At 40.6% G+C, this 23,540-nt stretch overlaps 1 protein-coding gene across 5 annotated transcripts in view; it reads left to right on the top strand.

The window, feature by feature from the left end:
• Nucleotides 1-23,540, top strand: part of pip5k1ca (phosphatidylinositol-4-phosphate 5-kinase, type I, gamma a) — a 62,342-nt gene that overhangs the window by 21,463 nt on the left and 17,339 nt on the right. For all 5 annotated transcript variants that reach the window (XM_034677544.1, XM_034677535.1, XM_034677526.1 and 2 more), the window contains 9 exons: nucleotides 4,775-4,806; nucleotides 6,501-6,587; nucleotides 6,823-6,953; nucleotides 7,098-7,215; nucleotides 12,286-12,438; nucleotides 17,735-18,034; nucleotides 18,852-19,060; nucleotides 21,350-21,433; nucleotides 21,658-21,706. In XM_034677544.1, coding sequence (XP_034533435.1) covers nucleotides 4,775-4,806; nucleotides 6,501-6,587; nucleotides 6,823-6,953; nucleotides 7,098-7,215; nucleotides 12,286-12,438; nucleotides 17,735-18,034; nucleotides 18,852-19,060; nucleotides 21,350-21,433; nucleotides 21,658-21,706 — 1,163 coding nt within the window. The remainder of the gene's footprint in view (nucleotides 1-4,774; nucleotides 4,807-6,500; nucleotides 6,588-6,822; nucleotides 6,954-7,097; nucleotides 7,216-12,285; nucleotides 12,439-17,734; nucleotides 18,035-18,851; nucleotides 19,061-21,349; nucleotides 21,434-21,657; nucleotides 21,707-23,540) is intronic.

Here is a 23,540-nt window from a genome sequence, read left to right as displayed (position 1 = left end):
CAATTGAATTGAATCCCCACAGGGATTAATTACGTATAACTTCTTCCTCTTATTCAATAGTGGCGAGGACAGGATTCTAGATGTTGACAATCCATGGATTCAAAAACAGATGTTTTCAGCATGGAAAACGTTCTGTATCTTCCACATAGAGAGTCTGCAGAGTAATAAGCTGTCTGAATTAAGTTAATGCTCAGAGTAACATCTAATGTGTAAGGTTTAATCCTGGCAAGTAACGATCAAACAGATCTCAGTGGCTTAATAACATTTTTTTGAAGGTCACAAAAGTTTGTGATCTTCAATATTTGGAGAAATTATAGCATAAACATAAACATAACATTTAGGTCAATAAGCATGTTGGTACAATCCACACTGCTGTCTAACTGTGCTGTGTGTGTCTCAGTCCTTAAATTATCATAGTTGTTGTTCACTGGAGTGGAGCGGGGAGAAATAAGCACATGCTTTGACACAAACATTCTGACTCATTCGCTGCACACACACACACACACACACACACACAGACACACACAGACACACACGCACGCACACACACGCACACACAAGCACACACAAGCACACACAAGCGCAAACACAGTGTTTTAAAACCTTTGGTCTCACTTAGTAGTCTCACACTGCCTCACACATACCTACAGATGCATACAGACTCTGAGGGCAGGTGCAGGCATGCAGGAATGTGATGTGGCTATAGGTTGCATTAACATACATGACACACACTCATAAACACAGAAACGTGTACACAGAAGAAAAAATGATCTGAAAATGCTAGAGGAGATTCTGGAAGAACTATACTATTAACATGCCCTCAAATGTGTGTTCCCAGAGACACAAATAAATAGACCCGCATGGTAAGAAGCAGAGAGAGCCTCCTCTTTAATTATCTGCATTGCAAACATTCCTCCACCAGCAGATTTTTTTTCCTCAGTTTTGATTCCCTGGATGTTCCAGCTTGCAGGAAGCGTTGCTGGGATTGCATTGGCACGCTTTGGCTTGCTCATCCTAGTGCAAATGTGTCGGTGTGTCTGTGTGCATGTGTGTGTGTGTGACAGAGGGAGAAAGACAGAGCAGGAGGAGGGGTGGCAAACAAGCTATTCTGTGGCTCAGTCACATGGGCATCCACGAGAGGCAGGCAGACAGGAGCACAGAGACAGAAAGGCTGGCTATCAGTTCAGCTGCGAATACAGAGTCAAGCTGTGGAGATGTTATCCTGCTCCTGAGTGACATTGGGTTATATAGGTTAGCTGTTTGTGTCTCACATGGCCAGGTAGACTGATTCCTTCTATTCAGGCTGGAGCCACAACATTCTCCATCCTCTCCTGTCAGCCTTACTTGGCTTGTTGTTCATTTTTAATAGTAAAGCAAGTAGAAGTCTGTCTTTTACACAGTTATGCGTGTCTGTCTTAGAGACATTTAATATTTTCTTTCAGTAGATGCTTTAAGAATGGTGTACTTCAATTAGCTTTACAATATCCTCGGTCAAGGTATTGTGCTTTCTGGCTCAATAGCATGGTCTCCTAATCATTTAATGAAGCCATAATTATCGCTATTAGGCTCTTTTGTGCTTTTCCTCCCATAACAAGAAGAAAGTGCAGCAGCATCAGACAATGGTCCCTTTTCACTGCACTCAATATGGCATATAATAGCAGGAGCAGCACAGGTGTAGTAGATGACATCAGTAATGTGTGAATAGAAAAGGATCTATTTCTGCATGTAACAGCAGCTCGCCTTTTTCATGACTAAGTGAAAGCAAACCTAGTTCTTCTCAGTTTTTAAAACAGCTAAGACTCAGTGTGTTGAAACAGAATGGGTAACTAATGATTAGTAACAGGGATTTAGGGGGTGTGTGACGTTGGTGGGGTGGACCTGTTGTAGGTAAAAGTAGAACTTTGGAAACTAAAAGAAAAGGGAGGTGAAAGAAACTTGTGATCTCTTCAAAGCATCTGCAAAATAAATATTATTTCATCTCATCTCAGATATCTACACACATTTATCCAAGCCTCTGGTTGCTGTTGTAAACATTTCCACCATCTCTCCATAAATTCTGCCATCTGTGCGGCTGACTGTGATTACGGTTATGAAGATAACAGAGATGGAATTAATCAGCCTCATTTTGGTTCTGTCTGAACCCTCCTCTCATCCCCTCTCCCTCTCTCTTCTCTCCTCAACTCTTTCATTTGCTCATTTTGTGTTCCCTCTCTCTCCTGCCCTCATGAGAGCCTTCTCTCCATTATTACATTCAGTGTTATACATCCATAATTATGCATCTATTCCAGGCCTTCCTGGTGAAAACAGTCCAATGATTGCCTGTCTGTGCTGCCTACATCCTGTTATTAGACTGAAGTTATTATCACAATATAGCAGCTGTAACACTGCTGTACTTCTGAGGTTTGTTAGATTGCTGTATGGTAATGTTTGCTGTTTACATTTCTGAGTCACACTTCAGCTTTGTATTGTTTTGTGCTGTAGTGTGTGTGCGTGTGTGTGTGTGTGGTAGTGTGTGTGTGTGTGTGTGTGTGTGTGTGTGTGTGTGTAGTTTTCTACTCCTACCAGCTTACCGCTGATTTTGCTTCGTTAGTTTGTATGGAAAAAGAAGGGTACTTTGACCAACATTGTGAAAGTCAACTCAAGGTGTAAACATACTTTCTTGACTCTTTAAGTCTTTGATGTAGTTTATATCCTATTTTTCCCATAGCTTTTCCTGGCCATGTCGCACCAGTTTTATGATCTTAATTTATTCAACAATGCTACACAAGATAAGGAAGCAGATGAGCCTATAGCTTGAACTAATCAGGTGATCAGACACAGGTGACACTAACGAGGTGCAATCAAAGTGAAGGGAAACACACAAGGACAGGAGGTAAAACCAAACCAGACACTCAGGGAACAAGAACTACAAAATGGAACAGGAAAAACAAGGCAAAGGACTACAAATATCACAGGAAGAACTATAAAGATACAAAACTTGACAGTTTTTTTCAGATTTTGTGCTAAAAGATGTAAAGAACATGAGAATAAGATAGAGTCAAATCGGGCTAAGCTGATATGCACCATGCGCTGTATAGGAGGCGTATACAACACAACATAAAGTTAAGCCAAAGGTGATTGTATGATGCAAACCAGTGGGCTAAGTGAAATGTAGATCTGATGATCAAAACTGAAGGGTTTCAAAATTCAGTCCACACAGATTAAAATAAACTAGTTCATGTTAATAGTCAATTTTCTTTTTAAATTTTGAACTAAGTTCATGGTACAAAAAAGTAACCTGGTCACCTTCATTTCTATTAGCTGCACCTGAATTATTTTTCAGTAGGTTTCTTTCCAACCCCAACGGGGTCAAGGCAGATGTCTGTCTAACATGAGCCTGGTTCTGTTCCAGGTTTCTGCCTGTTAAAAGGAAGTTTTTCCTTGCCACTGTAACTAGCTAAATACTGTGAGGTGCAATGCTCATGGTGGACTAAGATGAGATAAGAGCAAGTCATGTCAGTAAGAGGGGACTGGGTCGTATCCTGTCTTAATGTAGGGTCTTATGGTCTCGACCTGTTATGTTAGTAGAAGCGTCTTGAGATAACGATTGTTGTGATTTGGCGCTATACAAATAAAGATTGATTGATAGAGCCTCATATGCTTCAGGCCCCAACCCTCAATCATTGACATTATCTAAACTATATGAATTACTGTATTCTTCTAGAGAATCATAGACAGATATTAAGTGTAAAATACAAGAAAATCCCAATCAAACTAAGGAAAACATATGCTGCTTTCAAATCATAAAAACACACATATAACTCTTCAATCTGTCATCTGAGTATGTGGCTTTAACACCCCAATACTCAAGAAAAATCCCCCAAAATAACACTGAACATATAAACATTAGTAGTGAACTATTCCTCATTCTCAAAAATCTACACCTCTCTAAAATCATACAAGTGTTTAGCCGTTGGGATCTGTCCTGATTCGTTCTGAAAACTCCTTCAAATGTTCACAACAGCTGGCTTCACAGGTACCGCTTACTACTTCTGAATTGCTGGCAGCATAAGCCATGTCTTTCGAGGGCTGTAAATCTGACTTTGACTGCCATAAAACACAGCTCTCTGTAACTCTCTATACCTCTCGGATCCTCCCGTAACATAAGTGCTCGTTCACTGTCTCCAAATGGAACTACGCTCACGATCCTGTTCATGAGTTTCAAACTGAGCTTTTCAGTTTACCAGTGTGTTCAAATAACATGTTCATTTTAGCATGTTCCCACACAACACTGTTTATACTATATAAATCCTCTTCAGGGTAAGATGAATATGTTCAATGTGTCTAATATCATCCATAAGCAAGGAGTGTAAACCTCATGGTGGCACCAAAGGAAAACTCAGGTCATCTCAGAAGCCAGCAGTATTCATCATGTGGCATGGATACCCTTTAAACTATTTTCATCAAACCGTCTGGACCACAGAGTCAGAAAACCTGACCTTCAGACGGCCTGTTGACATCTCCAGTACCACGCTAGGATTAAAAAAAGCCTCAAACACTAAAGGGTCTCTCTGTCCTTGTAGCTGACATGATTATTTTCCCCGTGGCTCCTCTAGCTGACAGTCTCCCTGTTTGACACTGTTATTACATAACGGTCCACTGCTGGGTCCACCCTTTGGGATTCATCTTTGTCACACAGAGCCCTAATGATGCTGAGTAACGGAGCCTCTCTGTCTCAGGGTGACTAACAGCCATCTCTGTCTCTTTTCTCTGTTTCTCTCGCCCTCTCTCTCAGACGCTGCTGCAAAGAAAGCCTTCATCACAGAGGTGAGCCTGCCATCTGTCCCTGTGATCGTGTGATCTGTCGCGCTGCTCTTTGTGTTTTCTTTTTGATCTCCTACATTAAAAACTGCTAGTTGTTTGGATTCAACCAGACACTAATGAAACCACTACAAAGGTTTGATCAGAGGGTGTTGTGCAATTCATATTTGGGTCACTTAATATTTGATGACAATCTTCCTCCCTTGTTTCAGACTGTCACAACACTTAGTAGAGTCAACAGAACAGTGGGAAATGTGACCATGCAGTATTTATATTAGTGTTTAAAGTGTATAAACATATCACTGAGTGTGCTTTGTCTGTATCAGACTGCTTTGTTCTAATGATCTTAATCCTCCTAATTTGGTTAATCCCATCCATCTGGTACAGCAGCTACTGTACTGTATGTCAAAAACATTTAGAAGTGATGTAAAAAATAGTTTCATTTGTATCTGCACAGTTTTAATTCCACTTAAATGACAAATTGAACCATTAACTAAATAAACCGTTTTCAGCTTTGCATTCCTTAACCCTCCTATTATCCTTTGGGTCAATTGGACCCCATTGTTTAGCGTCTCTAAATTGTTGACTAAAATATTTTTTTTTGCTTCATATTTCATGGCTTTTCTTAATTTAAAGGGAACAATTAGGGAAACGTAAAATTAAAATGTTGATATGTTCCAATTTCCTGTAAAAAAAAATGTACACATCGGTGTTCCTTGGGGTCAATTTGACTCCAGGCTGTTTTAGCTGTATATAACATAAGAAATATCAACATTTTACACACATTTGTTTAGGTTGTTTTGGATGATATTGAGGTCACTAGAACCAAGGACACCTCTGCATGTGACTGCAGGAGCTGGGATTGAACTGCCAACCTTTAGATTGAGATATAATATTTCCAGCCACTGTATCTCTAAAGACATTCAATGATGAGTCCTGTGAAAACATAGAAAAAAGACAGGGTTGACGAGAGCATGACAGACTCGCACCAGTTAGATTTTCTGTTTTACAAATAAAGTCCTTCTAAATGCTTTAAATTGTGTTTATGCTTAAAATATATTTTATTTAAAGGGCTATTAATATATATGTTGTAAGATATGCTTATTTTTACTTTTTTCCTTCTTTTAATTATTTCACTTCCTTAATTTTAATTGCTAATAACTTTTTAATAATTTATATTTTATAGGCACATTTTTCTTGCATTGTCTACTTTGCTACTGTGACACTTGAATTTCCCCGTTGTGGGAGGAGTAAAGAACTATCTTATCTTATCTTATCTTATCTTATTTAGGTAGGGAACAAAGAAACATAAAAGTACCTAACACAAACCTGGGTAACAATCAGTTTCTGGAGGTTTAATTTGCTGGGGTCAAATTGACCCCAAGGATAAAAGATGTTAGTAAATTTGAGGTTAACAGGAGGGTTAAAAGAAAGCATCACATTAGGTTAAATAGCAGACGTTGCCATAAGACATCATGCTCTGCACACTTTGAGTTCAAGTGATGTAAGAAATATAGTCCCTCTCTTTAGCAAAGATGAATTATGTTTTCATTTTGCTTTCTCAGTGAAAGTCAACCTTTAGTTATAGCTTGAAAATGCTCCCAGGATACAGTCTGTGTTATTTAAATATGCAGTTTTACTGAGCAGGTGCAAATCCTCCAGTCCCCATAATGCAATTCTCTTTCAATCTCTCTCCCCAGATGCCCTCATCCTCAGGCCAGCCCGGTCAGGGGAAGAAAATTGGTCACAGAGGAGTGGATGCATCAGGGGAAACAACTTACAAGAAGGTACTGCAGACAGCACACACCCTGTTTTTTTTTTTTTTCTTGGCTCTAACTTTGCACAAAAATGAGATGCACATAATTCAGATGCAGATTAAATGGTAGAACTCTGATGGATTGCTTTTTTTTCAAGATGGCCTTTTCCTACTCAGACTCATTGTGACCGCTGTAGTAAAGGCCGGGCACGTATTCCTCTCACTGTATCCTCCTCTGTCCCCGTCCCTCCCCCCTCTCTCTGCAGACCACATCCTCAGCCTTGAAAGGTGCCATTCAGCTGGGCATTGGTTACACGGTTGGCAACCTGAGCTCGAAGCCTGAGAGAGATGTGTTAATGCAAGACTTCTACGTGGTGGAAAGCATCTTCTTCCCCAGGTCTGTGCTGTAGTTGATGCAGTTTATTTACAATGCTTTCAGTATACGGTACAATGTTAATAATTGCAGCTGACTGGTTGTTTTGAAGGCTTCATGTTACTGTCTTCTCATCTTTTGTGCTCTTTATGTTTTTCTTTACTACAGCGAAGGCAGCAACCTCACTCCAGCCCACCATTTTCCTGACTTCCGCTTCAAAACATACGCTCCCGTGGCCTTCCGCTACTTCAGAGAACTGTTTGGCATCAGGCCAGACGACTACCTGGTAAGGATTTAGCTCAATCACTTGCTCCTGGCTGTGTCTAAATTTAATATTGTAGACTCTCAATTCATTGGTCTAAAATATTCTGAAGGGAATTACCAGATTAGAACAATTTAGTACAAAGTGAGAAAGTCGAAATGAATGGACAAAGACAATGAAACAGAAGATATTTGAAGCCACAGAAAAAGAGCAAATAGAGTTGAGATGCATGTGAAGGAGGGCAAAAACAAGCTTAGGGAGTCATACAACAGCACAAGAGAGGGAAGAGGGGAGGACAGAAGATGGTAGAAGAGAAGGAGAGGAGGTCTGCAGCTTGTCATTCCACATCAGCAAGAGGACCTCGAGGCTGCATGATTCACCGCTCTGCTCTGAGCAGTCTTGCAGAATATACATACAGGGCATAGTCAGTGATTCTGTGTGTTCCATGTGCACATATTCTTTAGTTCATCCGCCATCCGACCGCGTGGAAAAATCACACCCAGGCTTGTTTCTGCCGGTCTGTGATCAGACATCATCACATGTCCATGCAGGATATTTCATAACACCTGTCAACTCGCTAAGCATGCATGACACATCACATGTATTAGTAGAAGTACAGTTTGTGCTCCTGAAGTTCTTCACATATTTCCACAAAACATTCAGTATGTCCACCTTTCAATATGTTATGCACAAAGGGCTTATTGACATGTCTGGAGCATCTTTGTCCGGGACTGGGCCACTATATGTTGTAATTCATCCCTTCATTTGAAACCTTGTTTTTTGGGTTTCACAAGGACTTTAAGAAGGAAACACTATTCCTTTAAACCAATGTGCCAGTCATAAAGTAACAAGACTAAACTGTGACTCTGTGAGAGCTGCCATGAACTCCAAATAGCACACAAACTACGTCAAATCTTTGAAAGACCCAGCGGTGAACCGGGTAGAGCAGCACCTCGTATATCTGAGTCCTTTCCGCAGCAGCCCTGGATCAGGTCCTTTGCTGTTTGTAATCCCCACTCTGCGTATTCTGTCAGCCTTAAGCTGTCTCTATCCAACAAAGCAGGAATACCAGTTTTATTTGTAGAATATCGGAACCCATCTGAAAACGATAGAGCTGCTGGGAGCGACAGCCAACATTTTGGGACGACGGGTATACGTCAGTGATAAAAGACTTCCATCCAATACTTTATTATATGTATGTTGCCTTTGTATACAGTGTTATTTGAGAAGGTGCAGTTGAAAGATGACATTTTAGAGTGTACTTGTATAAATCATATTCATTAATTAAAGCTAAATTGACATTAGATGGAAGCTGATTTGTTCTGAGATTGCTTTACAGTGGATTCTCATTTTTTGCTCTCCACACAGACTGTTCGTGCATACTGCAGATTCCCACTGAAATGCTAGTAGACTCTACAAGTCATACTACAGACTGATACTGGACACTTACAGTATCTAAATATGGTCACCCGCCCACAGATTGTGCATTTTTAAGAAAAGAGAAATAGTATCTGGATTGAAAAAAAGCAAATGCTTTGTATCCTCATTCAGAGAACAGACCTTGCTCAAGTGCCCGGGTTTAATCCTGTGACCTTGGTATGGAAGGTTGGTCAGATGCCCCCCTCCCAGTTGATGCTGCTAAGCTGGTGTGAACAGTGTTAGTCTCTCTAGGCTCCCTGCCATTACACCTCAGTAAGTCAGAGTTTATTAGTCACTTTACCGTCAGATAGATGCAGATTCATTTTCTTAAGAATGACCAATCACTTGCTGGCGTGTGTAGAGCAAGCAGCAACCTCTAGTCTAAAAAATATGAGTCCAATCTGGAAGTGCTAAAAACTGCAGTTCATCGATCTGCTTGAGGCTGTCTCCAGAAGTACCGGAAACCACATACACACCAATTGAAAAAAGCCGATCTTTACAGCAGAAATAAACACGTTTACAGCCTGGTACAAAAGACGAGTGTAGTCTGGATAGCTCATTTCTCGATTGGCACACACTGTGAGGGGGGTGAATTTTTTTCAAATGCGGCGATTTCGAAGATATTAAGATTACAAGTCTTCCAATGAGAGGCACAGCTGACTTGATTGACAGGCGGGAACACTGTAGCTGTTGGCTAGAAGGCTCAAAGCCCGCCTCTTTATGTCACAATCGTCTTTACAGCAGCAATATGGCTGCCGCCGACGATTGGCCTCAAAACAGCGCTTCAGAAACAGATGGGTGATGCCACGGATACTACGTCCATATTTTATACAGTCCATGGTCTAGAGATATCTAACTTATGTGAAAGGATTAACTGCAATAATCTTCTTTGCAACGGTCCAGAGATAACAATAAAGAAAAGCAAACATGAAGCTGTAATGAAACAGCTCAAAAGGCAAACTCTCACGTGTGTCCTAAAATCATCAAATTCCTTACCTGACTTTTTCACACATCCATGGTCATTTAATTACATCTACTAAACAACTTCTGCTATCTGTTGTCAAAAATAACAAGAACATCCTTTCACATGCCACTTTCTGAATGTTGCACTTTTCAGTCAGTCCCACCTTTTTAACATTTCCCAAGAGTTCCTTCATCTTAGAAGGTCTAGAATAAAATGTCAGGTTCCTCAGAGGGGAATGAAAAGTGAGCCATTAACAGAGGGTAGAAGGTGGCAGCTTCACAGTTCTCAACAATGATGTCTGTCATGGCTTGCTTTTAAGCTGCCAAGATAAAGGGTGAGAACGGGCTAATAAGCTGAGGTAATCATCATTCAAGGAGAAGTCAGATATGTGTATGAACAAAGCTGCGGTTTCAAAGCGCTCATTAATTGACAGCTAAATTAGTCGATTTTAGCTTCCCACAACATGAACTACAATCCTTCCTCGCTCTTTGTTCCTCTGTCACTCAGCATCCTTATCTACTGTCAACCATCATTTACCATCAGCCCTTCAAATTCTGCTCGGATTTGTACTCAAATGTTTGCATGCCTTTATTTAAATCACCAGTGTGTTGGATCTTATTGTCAATACTGCAGTGAACTAACCATTTTAATTCTGATTGATTAGTGTTGTGGTTTTATTGAAGGAATCATTGCATTGTGTGTACATGTTTTGAGAAGTTCATCAGTAAATGATATCAAGGTAGATGACGGATTTAAATTAAAGAACAAGATTTACCTTTATGCTCCGAAGCTGCTCTTAATAACAGCCACCCTGTCAGCATTCACCGTCATAAACTGTCTTTTAATTACACAGAATCACTTAGCTCTGACAGTCTGACAGTAACTCAGCTGCTATCTTTTTACTCATAGAAATAGAGCAGTGTACAAACATTATGATGGCATCATTTGCTTCTCAGCCAATCCTCAAAGTCACCTTTACCTCACAGAACAACAAACGTTACTGGCATTAGAGCCTATCAAATGTCTCAACCAGCTGAAACTCCATTAGTTACTTGATAGTCAAAATGAAAACCTCTGCAAGTCACTGCCTTTACCTTTCTAACGCTCTCTTTGCACTAAAAGACGAATATATTGTATGACCGCTGTGGTTGAATTGAGTGTTACTGAAGTCACAACAGAGCATGAGCTGATCAGATAGATTTTCAGGCTGTTTTGAGGAAATACATTTTGAGGTTGATTTGCTGTTGTGTGGTTTTTACAAGCGGCAACCTCCGGTCTCAAAATATGAAGCCCATGGGGGAAGTGTTATAAACTGCAGTTCATTGGGCGTCCACTTGAGACTGGCTGCAGAAACACCGGAAACCACATACACACCAGTTGAAAAAAGCAGTAATAATAAACATGTTTACAGCCTGGTTCAAAAAACGGATTCGGTCTGAATAGCTAATTTCTCTATCGGCACACATTGTACGGGGGGTGAATGTTTTTATTATAACGCAACAGATCAGAAGATATTCAGATTACAAGCTTTGCACATTTAAGGACTGAATTTGCAGCCTGAATATTAGAGCTCCTGTCTCTTTTTGACCCACCCCCTTTAGTCCACTGCCCTCTGATTGCTCAGCTCCTAGAAACCCTGAGCTTAGCTTCATCCTTACACTTATTAAGTAACATAATATATGGACCCTCTTTCTTGCACTAAACAGAAGTCCATGCTTGTTCACCACCAGTGTAGAACTATGCTATGAAGGTTGTTTAGGATGTGTGTTGGATTGTGGATTTGGTCTATGATTCACCACCTGATCCCTATAGCACAGACCCTGGCTTCAAGAACTAGCACGAGATGACAGCACCTATATATTAAGATTACGAGTTTTGCCCATTTAAGGACATGACTGACTTAACTAACAGGCGGGAACACTGTAGCTGTTGGCGAGGAGGCTCAAAGCCCCCCTCTTTACCTCTCACTAGCTCGACAGAAGTTAGGTTGAGTTCAGCATTTCCAATATGGCACCCGCCGACGATTGGCTTCAAAACAGCGCTTCAGGAACAGATGGATGACGTCATGGATACTACGTCCATTAATTATACAGTCTGCAAGTTTTCATTATTAAAGATTTCAATAGGGATAGAGCAAAAGAATACAAAATTAAAACTTTTGTGAAATCCACATAAGCCGTAGGAAATCTGTTAAATTGGCTCAGTTAATAGCTGATAATTAATAGCTGGGGATTTTAACCATGAAAATTAATAAATATTGAGGTGTAGAGATAAAAGACCTGAATGAGTAGACTTCCCTACTCGATACAAGCCTAGATTACATTAGCCAGATTAAAATAACAACCATTTCTCCTAACTTTCATCTGTGTAGATGGAATGTGGTTTTTGTATGCACTATATAGGTTTCAGTAAGTATTTGTGGTTCTGCTCTGTTATTTAATTTCCTTGTCCATCAAGAGCCAAGTATTGAGAGAAATGCAATGATTAATCAATACAGTACTCTTTAAAACTGTTAGAAAAAAGGATGTGAGAGGATTTTTTTTTCTCCAAGTAGTTCTCTTAAATGGTGCAGTAACTTTTTCTCTTAATGAAATAGTTAAATATTGACTTTCATATTAGTATTATTTAAAACAAAACAGTCCAATCTAGAACGGAGCATTCCTCTGTTAATTCATGTGGTTGTGTGTGTGTTTCTTTGTGTGTACCTGCAGTATTCTCTATGTAATGAGCCGCTGATCGAGCTGTCCAACCCTGGAGCGAGTGGCTCCGTCTTCTACCTAACAAAGGACGACGAGTTCATCATCAAGACTGTGATGCATAAGGAGGCCGAGTTCTTACAAAAACTGCTGCCTGGATACTACATGGTGAGTGTGTCTGTGATATAACTGCAAATCAGAGCACCACGACAAATAAATAGAAATTCACTTTTTCTCCATTCCTGTTATCAAGCTGCATATTCATATTTTAAAGAAGCTGATTTTCACACATTGTACAAAGGGAGGAGAAGCCTGTCAGTGCTCATGTATCACTGCACACATGCATCACTCACACTTTCATTTAAATGCCAACCTCCCTGATGTTCTTATTAATGTCATATTTTTAGATCTCATGTTTATGTAAGACCCTTGATATCTCCCCTCTGAGCGTGACAACCTTTTTTATATAAAGCAGACATAACAGCTCTATGATCTCTGACTGAAACCTCAGGCCATGCGGTTTCATAAGAGACTGGCCGGTTTCACCAGTGCCCCCCACTCAAGGCTCACTGTGAACCAACTCAACCAGCAACAGCTCCATGTATGTCCATGCTACTAGTCTAGCCTCTGAGGGTTCACGGCCTCCAGCCTTGTGTTTATTCATGTGGCGACAGCCGCGGCCAAAAGACCACTGCAGGAATTCATTTTGGGACGTTCAAGGCTCTGCATCTACTGCGACCTTTTCCAGTGGTTTGGTGGTGCTCACAGGTTTCCTTAGTTTGAGAAGATGAGTTAAAGAAAGGTGAGAAGAGTCAGGTTCATGTGAGAGGCAGTAGCCAGAGAGAAGAAGGGATGGGCTGAGGAAAATAGACGCAATAGCATATTTAGATAAAAACTGTATAGTTGATGGATGCAGTTTTATTGACTAGGCCATATGAGAAAAATATGGTTAAACAATAAATAAAGGGACTGCTGAATCCACTCCACTAAATTGGCACCAGCTTATCTGACAGGAGCTGCTAACTAGCATTAGCTTCATCTGACTAGAAAACTGATGGTGATGGTGGTGCGATGTGTTATATTCAAGCGGCAACCTCCGGCTGCGAGAATTGAAGTCAATGCGGGAGTGTTCATACCTGCAGTTCCTCGAGTGTCCGCTTGAGGCTTGCTCCAGAAGTACAAGAAACCACATACACACAAATTCAAAAAAGCCGATCTTTACAGCAGAAATAAACATGTTTGATTTTGTTTCCTTTAATGTAAATTTGTGTATGTATATATATATATATATATATATATCTGTGCGGTGTCCTTGAGTGCCGAGAAAGGCGCCTTTAAATAAAATGTATTATTATTATTATTATTATGATTACAGTCTGGTACAAAAAATGGGTGTAGTCTGGATAGTTCATTTCTGGATCGGCACACACTGTACGGGGGGTGAATTTTTTTTGTAATGTGGCGATTTCAAAGATAGTAATATTACCAGTTTTCCATTATGAGAGGCACAGCTGACTTGATTGGCTGTCAGGAACACTGTAGTTGTTGGCTAGGAGGCTCAAAGCCTGCCTCTTTACCTCACACTAGCTCGACAGCAGTTAAGTTGACTTCAGCATTTCCAATATGACTCCAATATGATACTAAGCCAATTATTTATACAGGCTATGGTTGTATTGCAATAATGATGTAATTCAAATGTATTGCCATATAAACATCCACACCTCTGCAGAAATGTGCTGGAAGATGCAGGATTTATTTTTTTTTATTTTTTTTTTAAAGGTATATTTTTGGGTTTTCTTGTCTTTATTGATAGGACAGCTGAAGAGAGACAGGAAATGTGGGGAGTAGACAGTGGGGGGAAGATATGCAGTAAATGGTCGACTGTCCGGGAGTGGAACCGGCGACCTCTGCGACGAGAACTATAGCCTCTGTACACGGGGCGCTTAGACCACTAGGCCACCAGCACCCAGGAAGATGCAGGATTTTGATCTCACTGTGGAGTCATGCTTCCTCCTGCCTGCTGTGTGTGTGTGTGTGTCTGCTCCACCCTCCGTCACAACCACCATACCACTAACTTATCATTCACAGGTCGGCAATAACTGACGTTCCGTGAAGTCCTTTAACCATCTCATATATATGCAAACCACAGAGAGCAGAGGAGAGAGCAATGTCACCTGGTACATTCATGTTTTCTATGAGTCCTGACCTTTGGACTGGTGATAGAGAGCTGTGCACCGCTGCACAGTGATTGAAGCTATAACATGTCCAAAATAACAAAATGATAAATCTCAGAGCACATTCTCTTGCAGATTACACTTCTAATGTATTTTTGACAACGATTCTTTGATTCACATTATTTTGAAACACAAAAAAGCACTGAATTCAGCCAAAAGTGTTTGAGTTGTACATCTGTATTTCTAGCAGACAGCATGCAGGCGGTCATTGGTTCAGCTCTTCATGTCTTCCACAGCTGACTGGCTGATGCTAGTGGGCTGGCTGAGGAGTCTGGCTCTAGGCAGCATACAGATCATAGTGATGTAATCAACTCCACTGCTGCCACTTCTCTCCTCTCTGTTTATTAGCACCTCTAATATACGCCCAGTCCCCCCCCTGTCATGTTTCCTAATGTCTTATCACTCTCCCTGCTGCTATGACACTCTCACTGTAATTTATTTTTCCTTTATCTCTCGCTCTGCCGCCTGTTTTAATCCACTCTTTATACAGCCTGTCTTCCATGTTCATATTTGCTCTTTATCCCTCTCTCCACTCCCTCCTCTCCCTCACGTGTCCATGTTGTTGGCTTGTCACAGCTCTGCCCTCTTAACATTGACAGAAGGGTTGTGTGTGTGGCTGAGGGCAGAGGATGCTCTCTCTCTCTCTCTCTCTTTCTCTCTCTCTCTCTCTCTCTCTCTCTCTCTCTATATATATATATATATGGTTTCTGAAGGTCATTGCTAGAGCCTTTTCAGCCACACTCTCATTTCCTTCCTCTCTCTGTTTCTTTTCTTCTCTTCTCTGAGTCATTTGTTCTCCTGGATGCTGTGTATTATCTCTATATGGATCACAGCTCTCTCTCTCTCTCTCTCTCTCTCTCTCTCTCTCTCTCTCTCTCTCTCTCTCTCTCTCTCTCTCTCTGTCTCGCTCTCTCTCTCTCTCTCTCTCTCTCTCATTTTTCTAATGGGACTGAGCTGGCCCAGCTCCCAACATCAAAGCAGGTTTTTAACTAAGCACCAGCCCAACTAACCTCATTTGTGAGGATTGACTGATAAATGTTCAGCACAGATTTGTAGGTCTTAGATTGAGCAAAAAAAACGACACGAAAAAAACTATAGTGTGAGTATCTACTATAGTGTAAAGTCAGTATGTGTATCATAGTAAGGATAAGTCCACTTTGAAATATTTGTCAGTCCTTTTTGTGTTAATCCACTCAATCATCACTATCATCGTTCTCTCTCTCTCTTATTCTCCTCTCTCCCTCTTTCCAACCCCAACTCGGTCGAGGCAGATGTCTGTCTAACATGAGTCTGGTTCTGCTCCAGGTTTCTGCTTGTCAGAAGGAGGTTTTTCCTCGCTGTAACTAGCTAAATACTGTGAGGTGCAGTGCTCATGGTGGATTAAGATGAGATAAGACTGAGTGGTCCCGTCTTGATGTTGGGTCTCTGTTAATAATTTAACATAGAGTACGGTTTAGACCTGCTGTGTTTGTAAAAGTGTCTTAAGATAAAGTTTGTTGTGATTTGGTGATATACAAATAAAGATTGATTGTTTGATAATCCACTTGGCAGAAAGTTGTTTCTAAATTACGTGACTGAAAGACTTTGTCTCAACGTTACTATATTATTTTTTATAGCACTCCATTCCTTCAGGCTCTCAGTATGTTGCCAATACTGTATTATGTATGTTGCTTATACGTCATGCTAAATTATCATGGTCTTGAGTTAATCATCAGATATTTTGAGGTCTGTTATTGGACTGCATCAAAGTAACATGCAGTACTGAAAAATGAAGCCAATGCACAAGTGAAAAAAACTGCAGTTAAATAATAATAATAATTGATAATTTATTGTATTTTTATTTTTCATTTATAAGAACCATGCATATTAATTAACATTTCTGTAAGTATGCCAGAGTTAGCTGAAAGGCTAGCCTCCATCTGTGGTCCCTTGCTAAATGTTAAGAATATGCTCCCTAAGAAGAACAAAATTAAACAAAAAAAGTAGAGGAGAAAACATAATTATTAAAAAAAAAAAGAAAAGAAAGAAGAAAAGAAAACACATTACAGTACAAGTAACACCTTACAATTAAAAATGACCAAAAACAACACAAAGAGATAACATGATAATCTTAGAGAAAGTGGCCATGGACATAAGATACATGGAACATGTAAGACAAGCAGGAAGCAGCAATAAGGAAATGTTAAGAAATACATGGAACGGGCACAGACTTAACCTAATGGTTAAGTTGCGCGCCCATGTAGCAGGCTGCCAAGGGTTTGATTCCAGTCTGCGGCCCTTTTAGCATGTCATTCCCCCACTCTCTCCCGGTTTCCGACACTATCCACTGTCCTCTCCACTATCAATAAAGGTAAAAGCCAAAAAAAACAAACTTAAAAAAAAAGAAGAGAAAAAAAGAAATACATAGAACATGCAAGACATGAATAAAAAAACAGAAAACAAAAACAAAGCATTCTAGGCAAACAACAAGCAGCATCAGTTTAATATTTATAAAGGCATCCATGTAGGAATATACAGAAGCATATGACCTAAGAGGCAAGGCATGCATAAGCACATTAAGCAGCGTTAAACAGGTCTTAATAAAAACATGCAGAGGCATGCAGACACAACAGGACATCGTAAGACTTATATAGCGCTTTTCTAGATACTCAAAGACGCTTGACATGATGTGCAAAACAGACGAAGGTATAAGATACAGAGAGACAGATCAGAGATAGGAGGGAGTAGAGGTCACGTGTTGTAGGCTTTTTTGAAGAGGTAGGTTTTGAGGGGGTTTTTTAAGTTATGATTTTGGGCATTTTCACCTTTATTGGATGAGAAAGCTGGAGAGATACAGGAAACGTCGGGAGTAGAGAGTGTGGGAAGACATGCAGGGAATAGTAGAGTCTTGGGGTCGGACTTGCAAGCGTAACCCCTGTATTTGGAGCGCGCTTTGACCTCAAGGCCAACAGTGCCCCATTGAGTTGATTTTTAAAGGAGAGTTCCTTGAGTGTCCACTTGAGCCTGGTGCCAAAAGCCAAAGAAAGTGCAGAAGAGCCCATGTTTCAATAAAAAAAACAACAGTCCTTTCAAATCACACTGACATGAACTAATTTACAACAAATTGAAAATATGTACTATAACTTATGAACAGCTGTATCATGGGAAATCTCCCTAAATTAGGAGGATTAAATACATTTGTGGTATCATGTCTTCTCTTTTCTCTCCCTGTATCATTTTTCCATCTCCAGAACCTGAACCAGAACCCTCGCACTTTGCTGCCCAAGTTTTTCGGCCTGTACTGCGTTCAGTCGGGTGGGAAGAACATCCGCGTGGTGGTGATGAACAACGTCCTCCCTCGTGCAGTTCGCATGCACCTCAAATACGACCTGAAGGGCTCCACCTACAAGAGGCGAGCGTCCAAGAAGGAAAGAGAAAAGGCCAGGCCAACTTTCAAAGACCTGGACTTCATGCAAGACCTGCAGGACGGACTGATGCTGGACCAAGACACTTACAACGCTCTGGTCAAGACCCTACAGAGAGACTGCCTGGTGAGTTAGATCCATTACTGCTGCTGAATTTGAACAGTTCACGTGGTGACTATCTGTTTTCTTGTTGATCCAACTACAAAAGAGTCGACTTGTAAGGAGCGAAAACAAGCTTAGGGGGAGATGGCTAAATTGGTTCACTGATTCACTGAAGGAGGATCCACATAAAAGCCTGATCCAGAGTCTCCAGAGGGCTCCAATGAGAGAGAGAGGCAGTAACAGCTGGAGGAAAGGTAGAAGAAAAGATATAGCTATGTCATTTAGAAACACTGCAAGGGAAGGAGGTGGATTAAAAGTCATAGAGTTAAAAAGTCCACATAAGGAAATGGAAAAGAGTGGGGAAAAACTGCATGCTTATGGTGTCCTGATTAATAATAGAGGAACAGGAATGGGGGGAGGTGGGAGTGAAGGAGGCAGAGAAAGAAAAAGCTATTTATGAGAGTGTTTGGCGTTCCCAGGATCCCTCATAAATTAAAGGTTTGTTACGAGCGAGAGGTTTAACAAGGTGTCTGGCCTGGTAGAAGGCCTATTCTTGGCCTGTAAATCACCACCTCAGGTTTACTTTAGTGGTGCGTGTGCTCGGCAGGGAGTGTGTGTGTACACACTGGCTATCATATACATTTTTAATAAACATGTGCGTGCTTGTGCATCACTGTGTGTAGCTCAGTGTCTCCGAGCTTGAATCTTAATCAATAGTATAATGCTTCTTGTTCCTTCTGGTGTGATACACTTTGGATAAAAGCTTCCACTGAGAGTTTCTTCATCATAAGCCGGTCAATCACTGCACGCTCACACTCGTCTCTTTGTGTCCTTTCCCCAGGTGCTGGAAAGCTTCAAGATCATGGACTATAGTCTGCTGCTTGGGGTTCACAACATGGACCAGGCAGAGAGGGAGAGGCAGATGGAGGGCTCCCAGGGCGGCAGTGATGAAAAGAGGCCCATAGCCCAGCAGAAGGCCCTGTACTCCACAGCCATGGAGTCCATCCAGGGAGGAGCCGCCTGCGGAGGGTCCATCGATACTGAAGACACGTGAGTTTAGCCAGAGAGGCTAGAGGCTGATGGCAAACTGGCTGGGTGATAGATGTGACTGCTGGCACATGAGGAAGGAAAGAGTGCATGGCTAGACTGCACTTAATGCCTTAGTGGGTTATAAATTAACGATGATAGACTTTTATTAAATTGCACTTCTTCCGTTGACCTTCAGTGTCTCTAAAGAAACTCTTTCCCAAACTTTTCTGTTGAATAGTTTCCACACTCTTTACCCTTTCACACTTTTATCCGTCACTTTTGGTTCTCCAGCATCAACCAGTACTGAGAATAATTCCTGACACCTATAACAAGTGCTTCATCTGACACTTGAGCTTAGTCTGTTGCTTTGGTTTAAAAACTTCCACACTATATCTCATTACAATCACAATATCTTCATTTTTTTTTCAACATTTTGACCTCTACAGAATCTAAGTCTCAGATTTTCAGTATAATAAGGAAAACATATGTTTCAGTGGATAAGAATATAATTTATTGTTTGATTCTTGTAGATTTTTTTTTATTGAAAACGTGTAAACATATGAATGCATATAATAAGATTGTAGTTTGAAGAAACTGTTCTATCAAACAATGGTTGAAAAAAAAAAAAACTTCAACCCCCCTCCCTTCATTAGACACTTTTTACTGTGAATCGCAAGCTGGGAGTGTTGGCTGTACATCAAGCGTTCCCATACTTTTCACCAAGACCTCCAAAATGGGGGTTGCAGTAGCTCAGTCCATAGGGACTTGACTTGGGAACCGAAGGGTCGCCAGTTCGAGTCCCAGTATGGATGAAGCGGACAAGTGGACTCGTGGCTGGAAAGGTGCTGGTTCACTTGCCCGGGCACTGCCAATGTGCCCTTGAGCAAGGCACCGAACCCCCAACTGCTTGGTGTGTGCTGGTTGATGGCAGCATCCTCACTCTGACATATCTCCCTAAGTGCATGTCCACTGCATGTGTGTGCATTGTATGTATATACCAAAAACTGTACGTGGAGCATGACCGAAAAATAACACGAGTGAAAAAAAATTGAATTTCCCCCTGGGGATTAATAAAGGGGATTCTTCTTCTTCTTAAAATAATGGTGCCAGAGATCCCAGCTGTTACTTGGGGTGGTTAAACATTATTACCCAGCTCTCTTACTGATCTTCCAGCTGTGTAAGATACATGATTCTGATTGGTCAAAACCCCTTGACAACGGTTATTAACTTTCACTAACATGAGCAATCCCAGAGGCAAACTGATCACACGTCATGTCAAATAAATCCACGGAAAAGAATTCCGGCACATTTTGCTTCTGCTTGTTGACACCATAGACAGTAAGGTGAGGGAAATGCTAAGCATCAATTTGACTAAGGATTGGCCTAGTGGTCTAAGTGTGCGCCCCATATACAGAGGCTACAGTCCTCATTGCAGCGGTCGCAGGTTTGACTCCCTGCCTCTATCATTCACTGTATGTCTATCCCCACTCTCTGCTCCCCACATTTCCTGCCTCTGTCCAGGTTTCCTATCCAATAAAGGCAAAAATGCCCAAAAACATAACTAAAAACAAAAAAGCAATGTCGCTAAAACGTTAGTTTGGTTCCTTACAGATAGATAAATAGAACCGCTTAGGGATTCTATTTCCATAATGTTCTGCTAACCATACATTTGCCCTTGCTTAACAGCCACGGACAAGCGCTAATAGACAAATTCATAAACAGACATTAAAGGCAATAAAAAATGACAGCCGAACAACCATAGTTTTATTTCATAGAAATTTAGAAAGGCCGACAGCAGAATGCAAGTAATCTTAATGTTTAGCCTGTATCCATGATAGGATGTACAGGTTATGAATTGCATTTAATCACTGTCTTTATTTATATTTTTATGATAATGGATAAAATATGCAATTTTAAATATTCAAAAAATTAAACATTTTTGGAAGAAACACTCTTTTGGAAGGCATCTCGCACCTTGCCACTTTGGGAACCACTGCTGTACACGGTAATAGGAAATGTACTGAATTCTACATTTTATAATGTAGCCTAGCGTCTTTTACATTACATGTCAGACTCACTCACTCACACCACTTCATACACTGATGACAGAGGCTGCTGTATAAAGCCCTCATCAGTATGCAGTTTAACGTCCAGTGTCTTGCCCAAGGACACTTCAGCATGTTGACTGCAGGACCCAACCTTGATATTGAGAGATGACTGACTACCACTGAGCCACAGCCTCCCCTTTAATCCAGCTTCACACACTACAGGACAAACCTTTGAGTCTTTTTTTTTCACCTCTCATTTTAGGATGGGCGGCATCCCTGCTGTGAACGGAAGAGGAGAGAGACTTCTTCTCTTCGTCGGAATCATCGACATCTTGCAATCCTACAGGTGATCATCACAGGGTTTATATCACAACATCAAATATTTCAGTCTCACAGGATGTAGATAGAGTTCTAATAGCTCTCTGCACATACTGTTAAGCCCCACCCTCCTAGAAAGCACATGTTAGCTTCTCAGCCTATAGGCACGTTGCCTATTTTTGCATATGATCCTAATATATAAGAGACGTTTGACATCATTGTGTTAAACTGGGATTTACTTTCTCTCCTCAGGCTAATCAAGAAACTGGAGCACACGTGGAAGGCCCTGGTTCATGATGGGGTGAGCTTTTAATAGGTTTTTATCAAGAGACACAGCCAGTTGATGTAGGGCCCAACATACACATTAAGGGTCACATTTTACACTATATATCTTATATAAGCTGTACTATTGTAGTTGTAGTGGATTCCAGACCTTACAAAGAGATGCTTTCAGCCTTTTCCATTTAATCTCTGTCTGTGAGGATGAGCTTCAAGGCCAGAAAACTTCATTGTGTTGAAGAGCAGCCTGTCTTTCTGTGTATTCTTTCAATTTGTTTCATCTTTTACCCGTCTGTTTCATTCTCTTTCAACCTGTACTGATAAATCTGTTATTGTGGTAAGTCCTCTGTATGTCAGAGTTATTGAAAGCACAGCCAGAAGTTGAACAGTGATGTCTGTGGGTGTTTTTATGAGATGAAGCTCACAAGAAATCACTTTAGGGAGAGGCACAGATCATTCAAAAGAGAAGTAAATGATTATCACAAGACACCGCAGTCTTTAATGGAGCTTAAAATAAAGGCTGTACATCCAATTTAACCTCTTCCTAATAGTTTCCTGTTATAACTATGACGATCAGCTATTACTGTATTGACTCTTCTTCACAGACAATAGTGTCATCTTACAGTTTGAGCGGTATAGAGATGCAGTGTTCAAATAAACTCTCATAGCATGGAAAATCAATAATTTTGCCTCTATAAAAAAATGACCTGACTTGAAATGATTGATTGGATAATAATGATAATAATCTTTACTTATATAGCACTTTTCAAAAGAAAACTAAAAGACAATAAAAGAGAGGAAGACAATGACTAAAAGTTTAAGGAAAAAAACTGCAGGGAGGTGACAGCAAAAATAAATGACAGAAACGAAGATACAAATGTAAGATAAAATATTTATACAATTAAAAGATCAGAAATATAAAATATTAAAGATATAAAATATTAAAAAATGATAAAAAAAAAAAAACTGCCAGTAATACTGCCTGAAAAATAATAAAACATCTGGATTAAAACCTGCTCCGGTGACATATCCTCTTAAAGTACATACGTAAAACAAACAAGTGAATAAAGTACACAATATGGACAAAAATATTCGGCCACACCTGTTAGTTATCAAATTCAGGCGTTTCAATCAGGCACCTTATCTTCAATGAAGGGCAATCTTAATGTTTCATCACACCAAGACACTTTAGATAATGCTATGCTTCCAACTCTGTGGGAACAGTTTGGGAAAAGCCATTTTCTATTCCAACATGACTGTGCCCTAGTGCACAAAGCAAGGACTATAAAGACATGATTTGATGAGTTTGAAGTGGAAACATTTGACTGGCCTGAATAGAGCCCTGACCTCAACCCAATCGAGCACCTTTGGGATGAACTGGAACGGAGATTGCGAGCCAGGCTTTCTCATCCAACATTAGTGCCTGACCTCATAAATGCGCTACAGAACGAATGGAAGCTGTTAAATATCAGCAAAAGGGGGATCAACTCCATATTAAAGTATATGTATTTAGCTATAATGACACAACAGTCGCTGTTGGAGTTATGGTCAGGCATCTGAATATTTTTGTCCATGTAGTGTATTTATTTATTTAAGTTATATTTTTGGCCTTTTTTTGCCTTTATTTTATAGGACAGCTGAAGAGAGACAGGAAATATGGGGAGTAGAGAGTGGGGGAAGACATGCAGGAAATGGTCGGCTGGCCGGGAATCGAACCGGGGACCCCTGCGACGAGGACTGTAGCCTCTGTATGTGGGGCGCTAAGACTGCTAGGCCACCAGCGCCCCGTGTAGTGTATTTTTACGTACCAGTAGTTCAATTTACATTTCCAGTTTAGGCAGATGACTGTGTAACAT

The sequence above is a fragment of the Notolabrus celidotus genome, chromosome 2, assembly GCF_009762535.1.
Source record: "Notolabrus celidotus isolate fNotCel1 chromosome 2, fNotCel1.pri, whole genome shotgun sequence".
Classification (NCBI taxonomy): domain Eukaryota; kingdom Metazoa; phylum Chordata; class Actinopteri; order Labriformes; family Labridae; genus Notolabrus; species Notolabrus celidotus.
This window is presented reverse-complemented; position numbering and strand designations above follow the sequence as displayed.